The 14,255-nt window shown below is 45.3% G+C and overlaps 1 protein-coding gene across 1 annotated transcript in view; it reads right to left on the bottom strand.

Annotated features, from left to right (window-relative positions):
- Window positions 1-250: 250 nt before the first annotated feature.
- EXT2 (exostosin glycosyltransferase 2) overlaps window positions 251-14,255 on the bottom strand; it is a 145,912-nt gene continuing 131,907 nt past the window's right edge. Inside the window, exons 11-14 of the mRNA XM_038764274.1 lie at window positions 10,977-11,120; window positions 9,763-9,891; window positions 8,498-8,580; window positions 251-1,212 (exon numbers count right to left, since the gene is read on the bottom strand). Of these exons, the coding sequence (XP_038620202.1) occupies window positions 1,074-1,212; window positions 8,498-8,580; window positions 9,763-9,891; window positions 10,977-11,120 (495 nt within the window). The 3' untranslated portion in view covers window positions 251-1,073. The remainder of the gene's footprint in view (window positions 1,213-8,497; window positions 8,581-9,762; window positions 9,892-10,976; window positions 11,121-14,255) is intronic.

Raw genomic sequence — 14,255 nt, 5'->3', positions numbered from 1 at the left:
TGAGTGTAGATTTTTGGAAGAGTATGAGTACTTGGAATTTACACCTACATTTTGATGTAATGTGCAGCTGTGCCAGTGCCCCTGCAGGGCTGAACCGCTTCAATGGGGCTTGTTAGCATGGACTCCTGATCATATCTCCATCCTCGGGCATGGGCAGGAGTGGGGCTTTTTCAGGAACAGAACAGCAACCCAGTCAGAGGATCAGAGATATTTCACTCTGTCTGAGGTTTTTCTACAGAAATATCAGAAAACCAGTAAAAAATACATTTAATTAGGTTAAAAACCAAATCAACAGCAGTGGTCCAAACGACCCATGAGACCATAACCCAGCAGCTCCCCTTCCTCCCTACGCTGGATGAACTCAGTCGTGCTACCACTGGTTTAATCTGATCAAAGCTCTAGCTCCATTCTTGCATTGTTTCTTCTCTAAAGAGAAAATGCTGTTGAGACTACAATCTGTAGTAATTAAAAGTGAAATCGGGAATCACTAAGCATGATTCCCTCAAATTAAAATTCATGAACAGGCTATGTCCTGGGCCATCTGTAGGGTGAAGAACTTTCTGATGAAGTTTCCTTCCATATGGGGCATGGTACTGAACCTGAACAGAGGCTGGGATGTACCGGCAAGGGACGATGGAAGCAGCAGGCCAGATGTCTTGCAAATCCAGTTCTGAGGGGGGCTAGACTTTGCCAAAGACATATCTAGACTGGAAGCCCGTTATTTGGAAGGGATTGTCTCTATCTGTTGCCGAATTGTACTTTCCAAGAGCTTAGTACAGTGCTCTGCACGCAGTAAGTGCTCAATAAATACGATTGAATGAATGATTGAATGAATATCACACTTTCAACATGAGCCACTGAAGGACGACAGGTGATGTGGGCCAGCGAGTGTCCCATTGTGCGAAACACGTCTACAGCCTCTCAGGTCCGCTTTCCAATTCCAGGGTAGGTAAAATAGGTTCCAGGCTCCAGAACCTGATATTTAAAAGACTCATCCTGACAACCACTTCCCCCACAGGCAGAGGGAGTTTCTGTTGTGCTCTAATCCTTCCCTTGCTCTGCGTTGGGTTTTCTCACAAGCTGCCAATGTTGGGGAAGCTCTTCAGCTTCTCAGGGAAGTCGTCTTTGTACAGGACAGGGTCAGCTCGGTGCTCTACCACTTTGAGAGGCATGGTGCCGAAGACTGAGGCAAACTTGTTGATGCATTCGGACCTAGGGGCGGGGAGGGTGGAGAGAAGAGGGAGAGAACCCAGATGATGGGAGAGATTCAACAACATACAAAATATTTCCAGCCAGTGACCGTGGGGTGGGAGGGTGATGGGGGAAGGGAAGAGGGAAACACAGATAGGTCGCAAGCATCTCCCATATTCTTGCAAGCAGGTAATTTCTGTGGACCTCCTAGAAGCGGGGTGGTGGGGAACCTCCCTCTTGTCTGAGCTTGGGCTGGTGTTTTCTGATTCATCAACTTAGAGGGAAGAGTGAGAGGATGCTGTCAGGAGACCATGTGCATATGGAGGTCAAAGTTTCCTCTCCCCTCCCCCTTGAATTCCAGTCATTCTTCCAGAGATGTACATGTGCACGCTGGGAACCCAGGTGGATTAGCTGCCAATATGATGCTTAACCCCTCTGGTGCCAGACAGAGAACAGACAAAGAGAGGAAAGGAAAAGCCCAGCTAATCTAATCGCTTCCTGGGTGGAGTCGAAAACAAGACACTCAAATGGGAGGATTGTACACTGGAGAGCAGGAGGGATGGAAAGGGGTAAAGGAATGGGAAGATATCGAAAACCCTTCTAGGTGCTGCGGGGTAATCCAGCCATCCCCTCTGCGACACCCCTGGCTGAGTTACTTAAAGCCTTCATTGGATGCACATTAGGATCAGGAGAATCAGCTTCAGACTTGTCCAGGGCTGGGAAGCCCAAAGAAGACCAGTTTCCCAGAGCGTGTGGCGAGTGGGAGCTTGCCGCCAGCCAGAGTGAGCCAGGGTGAGCTTCCCCCTCTCTGGTCCCCCCCCCCCCATTTCCCTTCAACCCCCCCACAACTGTTCTAATGAGGACCCATTAGCGACCCCCTTGAAGGTGAGGGGGTCAGGCTCTCTCTCGGGGAGCCTTCCTGAACAGTTTTGGCCTATCAGGCTGACTCAGTATGACAGTTGGGTGAGGAGGACGGCTTCAGGACCAGTTAAACACACAAAAATGAGTGCGCACACGCACACACGCGCGCACACACACACACACACACACCCTATAAAAATCCCCTTTGATGTACAGGACTGGATTTCAGAAAGGTCAAATTCTCCTCTTTTCAGCCAGTCCCACGGCACCTAACTTACCTACTACAAGGGCCTAGTAATCAAAGGCAGAACCCCTTCCAGAGAGAGGGCTGAATTCTGAGCCCAGGACTAACAACTGCAGCTTCTCACACAACCCAGTTAGAAAATACCTTAATCAGCTAAGCTGTGAGGAGGCAAGGTCCTTCATCTAGCGGGTTTTCTATATTAATTGCTTTCATTCAGCCATTGTAACGTTTAAAGCAGTTTTATGTTGAACATTTAATCTTGTGCTCACTAAGTTTTGACCCTGGGTTGCATCTGACAAAGATAATAATAATGATAATAATGATGGTATTTGTTAAGTGCTTACTATGCACCGAGCACTGTTCTGAGTGCTGAAAGATCACAGTGAGTCTGCTATCCTGTTTATTTCTGAATATCACTGATTCTTGTGCTGTTAGTCCAGACTCAGGGCACGGATGGCTATTTGAGGAGGAATAGGAGGGTTATGTAGCAGAAATCAATGTCCTCTTCTACCCTCTTCATTTCCCCTCCTTCTACCTTCCCTCTCCCACCAGGTCCCCACGAACATTACAGGATCGGGATTCTGCACCCAAGGAAATGGCCTGTCAGGCTTTATCTACAAAATGTGTTGTTTTTGGCTACTTTCGTGGCTTGGGAATTTCAAGGACACAGATTCTCTTTGCTTCCAAGCGTCGTTCCTTTGTACCCTCCTTGGCTGGCCAGCAAAGCACGATTAAGGCCGATACAGAATCCAGTGAGTGTGAACTGAAAAATGAGGTCCCACTCCCGCCCCCGGCCTGTCCCTGCTCCACTTCCCGACTGGACTCTGGCATTAAACAGAGGCTTGGGAAGGGAGTCAACCTTTCTGGGTCCACTGGGCATGTACTTTTCTTTATGGTATTTGTTAAGTGCTCACTAAGTTGCCAGGCACCATTCTAAATGCTGGGGTAGATACAGGGTAACCAGGTCGGACACATGGGCTTCATAATCTTAATCCCCATTTTACAGATGAGGTAAGTGAAGCACAGAGAAGTGAAGCAACTCACCCAAGGTCACACAGCAGACAAGTGGCAGAGCCGGGATCAGAACCCAGGTCCTTCAGACTCCTAGGCCCATGCTCTATCCTCCAGGCCATGCTGCTTCTCCTTCCAAGCCAAATCCAAAAACATCTGGGCTGGAGGGCCAAGCTATGAGCCTTCTAGAGTTGTGGCCAGCTTGCCTTACTGAGAGATCAACCTGATCTCTGATGAGGTAAAGACACCCTTTCGAGCCCGCTTCTACTTTTAAATCACTGATCAAGGAAATTGGAGTTAGAGATTTGGGGTTTGATTTCCTTTAAGCCCCTGCCCAGCACAGGCTCCATATGCCATTCTTGTGCTTTCCTCTGCTCTTTAGCTCAAAGGTGAGGTTCTACATGCTGACACGTCACATCAACTTTCATTTCAACTGTCTTGAAAGTCAGGGAGGGTCCTCAAAGGCCCCAGGACACTGGGCTTGCCGGTTCTCTGGCTTCTTTTTGAGATTACTTCATTTCCCCGGACAATCCCAGGCGAAACGCTGGTTCCCAGTCCTGGCATCTGGATCCCTACCTTGTAGGAGTTAATGGCCAAACTGGGGTCCCTGGGGGCTTCACTCCAGCCAACCACAGACTCCAGTGTAGGACGCTACCCAGTATGTGATTTGGGATTGTAGTTGCTCATGTTTGCATCCCTGGAAATGTATATTGCCTAGGAGGTCAGGCCTACGTGAAGAAGTCCAAGTTCCCTGAGTCTACAGATTCAACTACTACAATTAGAATTGCACAGGAAGGCTGGTCTTTTTTCAAATCAGTGGCAGCTAATAGAAGAGAGCAAATTGGTCCCTTAAACCAACTCCGCTGAAATAGGCAGCATTGCAAAATTTAAATTAAAGCCCCAGTGTGAGGGTGTTGGGGAGTTGGGGGGGAAGGAACAGTTTACTACATTGCTGTTATAATCCATGACCCTCTTCTGGGTTAATCTATAGGGAAGTTAATCATATGGAATCCTTTTACCCAATGATCAGTTTTTATAATCACATCCTCCTGTATCCTAACTAGCTTTCTCCCAGCAGGTAATTACCAAAGTGGGGTAGCAGCTAAAACAGCTAATAAATTTCTCGGCATAATCAAGAAGGGGACAAAAATTTCCAAAAAAAAAAAAAGAATCTGCTTGTATGTTATTATTTCTCCACTTGAGTTTATTTCATTCATTCATTCCTATTTGAGTGCCTACTGTACTCTTCCAAGAGCTTAATAACATGCTCTGCCCACAGCAAGTGCTCAATGAATACCATTGATTGATTGGTTGATCACATACGACCATGTTCTCCATTAGATTGTAACCACCTAAGGGCAGAGACCACGTCTGATATTCCTCCTGAGTTATTATTTCCTGATTCCCCAAGTACAGTCCTTTGTTCACAAAATGTGTTTAACAGATAACACCGATGATGTAGAATAACAACAGAAAAAAAATGGATACGTCTTTACCTTGAACGTGGCTGCAATTCTAGTCCTCAATTTTGGGAAATACACAATCCAGCTGGAGAAGGTAAAGAGGAGGGGACTATTTTGTGTGAACAGACTGAAAACATTAGGCCTCTTCAGTTCAGGAAAACTAAGATTGAGCAGGGCTATGACTGAAGTTGAACAAAGCAGGGTGAACCTGGAATTGTTGTTCACCATATTCCATACCACCAGAACTGGCGGGCATCCATTGAAGCTGTAAAGTGGACGGATCAGAACCAATAAAAAAGAAAAACTATTCACTCGTCAGGCAGTAAGTATGCGGAATTTGTTGACCACAGGAAGTGGTGCAGGCAGAAAACAGCAATAGGTTCAAAGGGTGAACTCATGGATACAGGTCCATAATTTGTTACTAGAGATGGCTGAAACCCCAAGAAGGGTTAAGCAGGTTCATGATGATAGGTCTACGACGGGTCATTTTGGTGAAAAGGAGGTTAGATGGAATGTCCATAACCGTGAGGAGGGATGTGAGAAAACCTAACCATTGTACTGCTTCTCAATCACTCACTCAATAAATCAGTTGTATTTATTAAGTGCTTACTGTGTGTGTAGAGCAATGTACTAAGACCTTGGGAGAGTACAATATAACAGTCCCTGCCCACAAGGAGCTTATAGCTTCAAAGCATCTTTGGTTATCCTTGTCAGAGACAAAACACCATCTTGGCCGGACCTTCAATCTGATTCAGTATGGCATTTCATCATCTTAGTTTATTTCAAATTCTACGATTTCCTTTTAGGGTCTCCAGAGGAAGTTAGTATGGCAAGCTAGCTTCTGCCTTTTTGGAAGAAGGAGATCTGATGTAAAGTCAACAGGCCAGGGGCTTGGGATATCTACAATAGTAATTATGGCATTTACTAAACATTTATTATGCGGTAAGCACTGGGGATGATATCAGGCTATCAGATCAGACACAGTCCCCGTCCCTCATGAGGTTGACGATATATCTTATCCTCATTTAACAGACGAGGAAAATGAAGTCCAGGGAGGTTAAGTGACTTACCCAAGGTCAAACAGCATCATTGGCAGAGTTGGAACTAAAACTTGGGTCTTCTGACATTCAGTCCCAATGCTCTTTCCATTATGTCAGACTGCCTCATTGGAGAATTACTATGAAGCCCACTTTGCAAACATTTAAATAAAGCTGATTCTACTCCTTGGGTTGGGGGAGAATAAGCTAAGTCTTTGTGGGGACTCCTGAGTGGACTAAGTCAAGAGCTGGAAATGATTCCCACTTCACCTTTCCAAGCACGGTGCAAAAATGTCAGGGGATACCTTTGAGTGGCACGCACTCCTGAAGGGACACTGAATCAAAGGAGGGTGTGCCCAGGGAGCGTGTTACCAATGACTCTGGCTCACTGTGGGCAGGGAAGGTTTACAAATGTCTACCAACTCTGTAGTATTGCACTCTCCCAAGTACTTAGTACAGTGCCCTGTACACAGTAAGCACTCAATAAATACCACTGTTTGGTATTGGAAACAATATGACCTAGTAGAAACTGCACAGACTTGGGGGTCAAAGGACCTGGGTACTTATCCTGGCTCCACCACTTACCTGCTACGGGACCTTGGGCAAGTCACTTAACTTCTCTGAGCCTCAGTTCCCTCATGTGCAAAATAGAGACTCAATAACTGCTTCCCCTCCTACTTATTTGGGGACCCCCATGAGTGACCTGATTATCCTGGATCTACCCAACTGCTTAGTACAGTGCTTGGCATATATAAATGCTTAAGAAATACCACAATTTTTATTATCATTATTATTATTACTGTTGATTAACTCCGCTGTCAAAGTGGCTACCACTACCTTATTCTCCCATTCTCATTTTCCCTCCCTCCCTACTGTGTGATCTATGCACTTGAGCCTGTACCCAAGCATGAAGGTAGTCACCTCCCCATCACCCCGACAGCGCAATGGTACATATATTTACTTTCAATCGCTTCCCCTACCTGCCAATTTAATCCAATGTCTGTCTTCCCTACTAGACTGAAAGCTAGCTCCTTGAGGGCAGGGATCACATCTCTTTTCTTTATTGTACTCTCCCAACTGCTCTTAGTACGCTGCTCTGTACACAGTAAGCGCTCAAATTCCATTAACTGAGTGACTGATGTGTGATCTGGGGAAAGTCAACCTCCCTGTGCCTCAGATTCTTTACCTGTAAAACACCTTGCCTAGTTCACAGGGATGTTGTGAGTATAAAAGGAGATAACTGTTGTGAAAGAATTTTGGAAAAATAAAATTGCTCTACAAACTGACCAGACCTTGTGAACTTTTGGGAATGCTGGACAGGAGAACTGAGCTCAATATTAGTGGTAGACCTACCATGATAATACTTTGTATTTCCTGTAGTCTTCTTTCAAGGACCTAGAGGTTTCCCCTCCAGACTTGGCTAACGGGTGACATAACAACTGTCTCTGAGAATATGAGTGTTTTCTATGTCCACTGAGGATCACATAACAGGAAACAGGCTTAAATGAAAGCAGGAGAGATTTCAATTGGACAGAAAAAAGCGAATTGTCTATCACTGTGATAAAACACTGGAATGTGCTACTAAATGAGGCGGTGGAGGTTAAGAAAAGAACAGACAACCTCGCCCAACCCGGATGGTTTTGATAGTTACCTGCTGAAAGGCAGGGGGCTAGTGTTCAGGGGTGCAAGTGTCCCTCACCTTCCTCTCCATCAGGGAAAGCTGGGGCAGCTCCCATCCTCCCACCCTCCGCAGGAGCAGAGAGCTGGTGGAAGCCTACAGTCCTGCTATCTGGAACGCTGCAGGTATGGTGTGGCAATCTGGTCCGAGGACGGCCCTGTCTTGAATGGTGAGGGACCCGAGAACTATTCCCTCTCAGTAACAGCCAACTGTTACTTTTCTGCATCTGTCTGCAACTTCTTGAACCTAGCTTATTTTTCCTTCCTTGTGTCTGTCTTCCCTCATCTCCATTTCCTTGGGTCGGGCCACCTTCTGAACGTCTTACTGAAGGAGCAGCGTGACCTAGAGGAAAGAGCACAGGCTTGGGAGTCATCAGGCCTGGTTTTAATCTTGGCTCTGCCAAGTGCCTGCTCTGTGACCTTGGGCAAGTCACTTAACTTCTCTGGTCCTCAGTTTCCTCATTACCTGTTCTTCCTCCTACTTAGACTGTGAGCCCCGTGTAGGCCAGAGACTGTGTCCAATCTGATCAATTTGAATCGACTCCAGCGCTTAGAACACTGCTTGACACATAGTGAGCTCTTAACAAAATATCATTATTATAATTAATATATGTTAACCAAATACTGCCTGTGCATCCGCTGGCTAGGAACTTCTGTCCTACAACACTCGTCTACAAATTGGGCAAGGAACTTTTCAAATTTGTTCCCTGAATCGCCATCAATCACTAGTGGTATTTATTGAGTGCTTACTATGTGCAGAACACTGTACTAAGCACTTGGGAGAGAGTACAGTACAACAGAGTTGGCAGACACATTTCCTGCCCATAATGAGTTTACATGACCCTGGCCTGAACTTATCCAATTCCCCTAGTACAACAGAAAGTGAACCCAGCTCCCAGCTGCTGTCAGTCCGAGGCCTCCAGGACAGACCCATAAAGAAACTCGAGGGGGTGGGGGAGAAGGGAGCAGAACTGGGCGGCCTTTCTGGCAGAGCTCAGCAGTGGCTTACTCACCTTTCCACCATATGAGTCTGGTCCAGCGAGAGCCCATCTATGGCTGTGCACTCAGGACACTTGAATTTCTTGCGTGGGGTTACCTGCCAGGAAGCAAGACAAACAAATTCCGTCATCAATGCAGATGACACTAATCCCACCCTAGCTACACCGGGCAATGTGCTTGCCCTGTAAGCTGAGACACACACCACACACACACACACACACACACACACACGAGCACACCTCGCCATTCCTTCTTTCAGTTCCATCTGGCTCAGCCAATGGCAGAACTCACAAGAGCCCAATAAAAACAGCTTGGAGGGGTTTTGCCTTCTGTAACTGGAAAGAAGTGGTGATGACAAGCTCCTTAATTCCTGTTTAATGACTGTTTTCTCACTGCCAAGGTCCCTGTATAAACACCATTTGTTCTTGCAGCCATAAGGGCGATGAAATACAGCTTCCCATACTTTCACCATAACCTTAATCCAACAGCCCCTTTTTCTGCTCGCTCTAGCTAATAGCTGACTAGCAAATGCTGAAAGAATCTCCTGAGTTGAAGTGCCAGATGATTCTGTAGTGCTCTTATTTCAGGAAAAAAACAAACACTCCATACTTTATCTCCCGAAGGCTTTCCTGGGAAAGCCCTGGTAAACAGTAATGGGAAGCGGACCCAGATAATAAGTCTGGGGACAGGCGACATTCAAAGCCCATTCCATTCTGAAATACTTTGACATGAATGTCACAGCGAATGTCCAAAGCTGAAAAACATGTTGAAACATGTCATGAAATTAATTTGGGGATAAGGGGTTCATTTAAAACTAATCTTGCAATTAACATTCCCCTAAATCAGCTGTTCTTGGGGTGATGGATAGGACGGGGGTTGGGTTTGCCTCGGTGATCTCAAGCAGTGGCTTTCCCCCTAACGACTCCTCCTCCTGTGAAATCTGGCTGCCCACATCGACTAATAATGAGAGGAGTCAGTGGGGAATGCCATTTCAGTCTCTTAGCAGGTTTCACCTGGCAACTGACTTCAGGGACCTTCCCATTTTTACCCAAGCAGCAACAACCTAAAAGAGAATGTGGAGTCAGAAGATTTCCACCAGACTGAGAAATCCACGTATTTCCATCTACCGATACAAACACACCATATTTAGATGATGTACGGAGAATGTGCTGTCTACGGGGATATTGTACAGCGGTTCGGTATGAAGAATACCAACAAAATTTACTTTTAAATTGTGCAATTGTAAGAAAAACCAAGAGGAGAAGAGGTCAAACCCCACCTTAATGACAGCTTTCCCTGTGACGTTGGCCACCAGAAAATTCATGGCAATATCTTCACAGTTCATATGGGCATCCACCCAGTTCTTGATGTCTCCAGGCATTTTGTAGGTGTACAGGTAGTTAAAATACTGGAGGGATCAGAAAAGAAACTGTGATTGTCATGAAAATTTATGACTAGTCTGTTCAAGCTGTGTTCTGTTGGCAAAACATAAGGGGCAACATATGAGAAGCTGCTTGGCCTAATGGAAAAAAACATGGGCCTGGGAGTTCTGGGTTCTAATCTCGACCCTGCCTCTTATCCACCTTGTGACCTCGGCAAGTAACTTAACTTCTTTGTGTAACAGTTCTCTCATCTGCAAAATGGGGATTCAGTATCTGTTCTTCCTCTTACTTAGACTGTGAGGCCCATGTGGGACCTCCTTATCTTGTATCTGCTCCAGTGCTTGGCACATAGTAAGTGCTTAACAAATACCACAATTATCATTATTATTATTATTATTAATTATTATTATTATGAATGGGTATGAGCAATTTCTCAGTTAGATCAGTTGACCTTTGGCATGCTATAGGCAAAAAGGTGGACATGCCTTTGACCAATGGCCAGAGAACTTCAAACTCCACCAACGAACCAATGTGACCTCAACTGAACCCACCCTAGGCCGCAGACATCAGAAGACTGTATTTAATAAAGACAGATGTCACAATCTTTGTTCTTTCCATAAAACAGTATACCTTATTCTAATCTGTGGGGTCCAGTTCAACTAAAAGCCACTTCCCAATACCGTAACTATTTCCCAAACTCTACAATGTCCACAGAAACCTACATCTAGCAAAATACAGTGATTCTTCAGCCTTTCAAATGGAACTAGTGCTTAGTAATAATAACAATAATGATGGCATTTATTAAGCGCTTACTATGTGCAAAACACTGTTCTAAGCGCTGGGGAGGTTACAAGGTGATCAAGTTGTCCCACAGGGGGCTCACAGTCTTAATCCTCATTTTACAAGTGAGGTAACTGAGGCACAGAGAAGTTAAGTGACTTGCCCAAAGTCACACAGCTGACACTTGTTGGAGCCGGGATTTGAACCCATGACCTCTGACTCCAAAGCCCGTGCTCTTTCCACTTAGCCACAATGCTTCTCATAATATTGATGCTTAGTATTAGTTGGGGCACAAGGACTCCCCTATTTGGCCAGGCAAACACTCCATTACCTTATGATAAAATGCTGCTCCAGTGAGCACCATGGAAACTTCATTGGTCCACTCAGACTCATATTTCCACTTGCTCATCTCATGGTCCCAAAGATGCAGGCGGCCTGGGTAACCCACCAGCCTGTCGGGAAACTCTCGCCAAACCTGTGGAAAATAAGAAGCACATACCTTGGGTCAGTTATGACTAACTCATGAGACGTCCAAGCTGTGTACTTGCTGCTACGATTACTGGTGTTCACCCGCATCAACTGAGAAGAGAACGGTTTAGAGACTCCACGCTCCAGCTGGGGGATAGCACGTTGAAGAAGTCTCTGGAGACCTTGAGGTAGAAAAATACTTCCTCTTCATTTAAGATTCCAGAGGGCATTTCACTGTCACTCACTTTTTGCTCGTTTCCTCGGTCAAAATTTCCGTCGCCTGCCTAAAAGGACTTGAGAGAAGAAGACCACTGTTTAACCTCACTGGGCTAAAACTACATCTACCTTTGTATTCAATAAGCACTGACGAATGATTAGCAGATTGAACTCTCTAAAGAAGTTACTTTGATTACTTGAACTGGGAGAAACCAACAGACCCCTGGGCTCCAGCCACAGGCCCTGATCATTCAGTCAATCAATGAATCAGTGGTATTTTATTGAGCACCTTATGCAGAGAGCACTTTCCTCCCCTCCTCTGTGAAATGTGTCTCATTCCATGTTCTACACCCCGCTCAGCACAGTGCTGGTCAATGGTTGTTGTGGATCTTTTTAAGTATCGTACCTTTTTCTAGATGTAAAAGGCTGCTGCTGCTTTCTCTACTTTTGGAGTGGACTGTAAAAAAAAATCTGACTTCATATTTTAGTCTTTGGTGCAATAGCAGCCCAGTGAGTTATGTACCCTTACAGTCTTCTTTGGCTGACACTTCACTCATTCATTCATTCAACTGTATTTATTGAGTGCTTACTGTGTGTAGAGCACTGTACTAAGCACTTAATAATAATGGTATTTGTTAAGCACTGACGGCGTGCCAAGCCCTGTTCTAAGCATCTGGGTAAATACAAGGGAATCAGGTTGTCCCATGTGGGGCTCACAGTTTTCATCCCCATTTTCCAGATGAGGTAACTGACGGCACAGAGAAGTTAAGCGGCTTGCCTAAGGTAACACAGCAGACAAGTGGCGGAGCAGGGATTAGAACCCACGTCCTCCGATTCCCAAGCCCATGCTCTTGCCACTAAGCCACTTCCATGTTACTTGCGCTGCCAGACTCCTTCTGCATCCAAACACCAGCACCTGCTGCTCCAATTGACCCTGATGCCACAGGCTGAGCCATCCACTAGGAAAGAATCTGAGGGATTTCTGAAATGGAAAGGATCCCTATGACCAGAAATAACTGTAATTTTCAGTGATGGGAAGGGAAAGGAAGAAAAGGGATCTGGCCATATGATTGGGATTCTGCTAAAATGGAAGTTGAGTTGTTGTTTTTTAAATTCTCTATTTGCTTCGGATGAACACGTTTTTCATCAAAGAATGGGAAGTGAGGATCATTTGCCTGGGGAACTTTCCCTCTTCATAAGTACTTCAAATGTACGCAAATACTCAGCTTCGTCAGGATCAAGTGCTACGAAGATGTCAGCCCATCACTTGTTGGGGTAGGTTATGACCTAGGCTTATTACTACAGGGTCAGATTGGTGACGGTGGGCTCCAGAGATGTTACATCGAATGGACTGTGAAGCAATCAAGAGATCCTAAATTTTGGATTCCTTGAAAGCCTTTAATGGGTGTGTTGGTGGGGCTGTTGCTACCCCCCGGGCTCCTCTGTCCGTGACTTGTTCCAGGCAGCTGGATACAATCAAGATACCATATTTGTCACATCATCTATTACTTGGCAGCTGACTATGGGATCAAGATGGAGAGGAGAAGAATGGGGACGGGCCATTTCTAATAAAGTTCCAGTGTAGGAGGGTGCTGACCACATTGTTCAGAAAATCCCTTTCCCAGGTAGAAGAGATTCAGTTTTAGTTGGGAAAAAATGTTCCGTGGTTGGCTTCTTTTCAGACATCTTTCAATTTTATGATATTGGCATTTTTCAGCATCATTACCTGTTGTTCAGATGTGACAGTGGACAGCTTTATTATTAAATATCATCACAGCCTTAAGATTTATAAAACGCTCCACAGGCATATCTATTCTTCAAGTGCAGTTGACTTTGCTGTCTGATTCTTCCATATTCAGTGCCAAAATCTAGCTTTCGTATGCTGCTTCTTGATGGCAGGAGAATGTGTGTAAAAATAACTCCATCCAAACCCCAGACAGGATCATTAGGTGAAAGTCGGAAAACTTAATAGAAGCATTAATAGATTCACCAAATTAAGGAGTTCTAAGTGGGGGGCTGTGGGGGCTTTGCCTAAAGGAAAATTATTATTGAGCTCCACTCTTTATGTTGAAACCGTTTTGTCGCTCATGAGTTTCATGAATGAATGAATGAATGAATAAAGCCAAGACAAACTAACACTGTGTGACAGTCACAACAAATACCCAGACCCTCTTCGCCTCCAACCTCAACCGGGGCAAACTATCCCTCACTTTCATGTACTTCTCCCCTTTCAAATGACTTTCCAATTCCACAGCTAAAGAAAGAGCAATGTACTACGTATTTTTTGTGGTATTTGTTAAGCATGGGTACTATACTAAGCACTGGGGTAGATAGAAAATAGTCAGGTTGAACACAGTCCATGTCCTACATGGCGCTCGCAGTCAATCCTCATTTTACAGATGAAGTGACTGAGGCATAGAGAAGTTAAGTGACTTGCCAAAGGTCATGCAGCAGAGATTAGATTAGATTAGAACCCAGGTCCTTCTGATTCGCATGCCCATGCTCTATTCATTAGGCCACGCTGCATCTCCACTGTACTCTACTTGGAAGAGTACAATTCAACAGAGTTGGGAGATATGTTCCTTGACCCGAAGACACTTATAGTCTAGAGGGGGGAGACAGACATTAATATAAATAAATTATGGTTATGTACCTAAATGCTGTGGGGCTGAGGGTGAGGTAAATATAGTGTTGGAAGGGTACAGACCCAAGTGCGTAGGTGACATGGAAAGGAGAGTGAGCGGGGGAAAAGCGGGCTTAATCAGGCAAGGCCTCTTGGAGGAGATGTGACTTTAATAAAGCTTTGAAGGTGGGGAGTGTGGGGATCTGCTGCATTTGGATGGGGAGGTAGTTCCAAGTCAGGGGGAAGACTTGGGCAAGGGATTGATGGTGAGATACATAAGATCAAGATACAGTGTGCAGATTG

The sequence above is a fragment of the Tachyglossus aculeatus genome, chromosome 22 (assembly GCF_015852505.1).
Source record: "Tachyglossus aculeatus isolate mTacAcu1 chromosome 22, mTacAcu1.pri, whole genome shotgun sequence".
NCBI lineage: Eukaryota > Metazoa > Chordata > Mammalia > Monotremata > Tachyglossidae > Tachyglossus > Tachyglossus aculeatus.
Note: the sequence above shows the minus strand (reverse complement) of the source record. Positions and strands in the feature narration are given on the sequence as shown.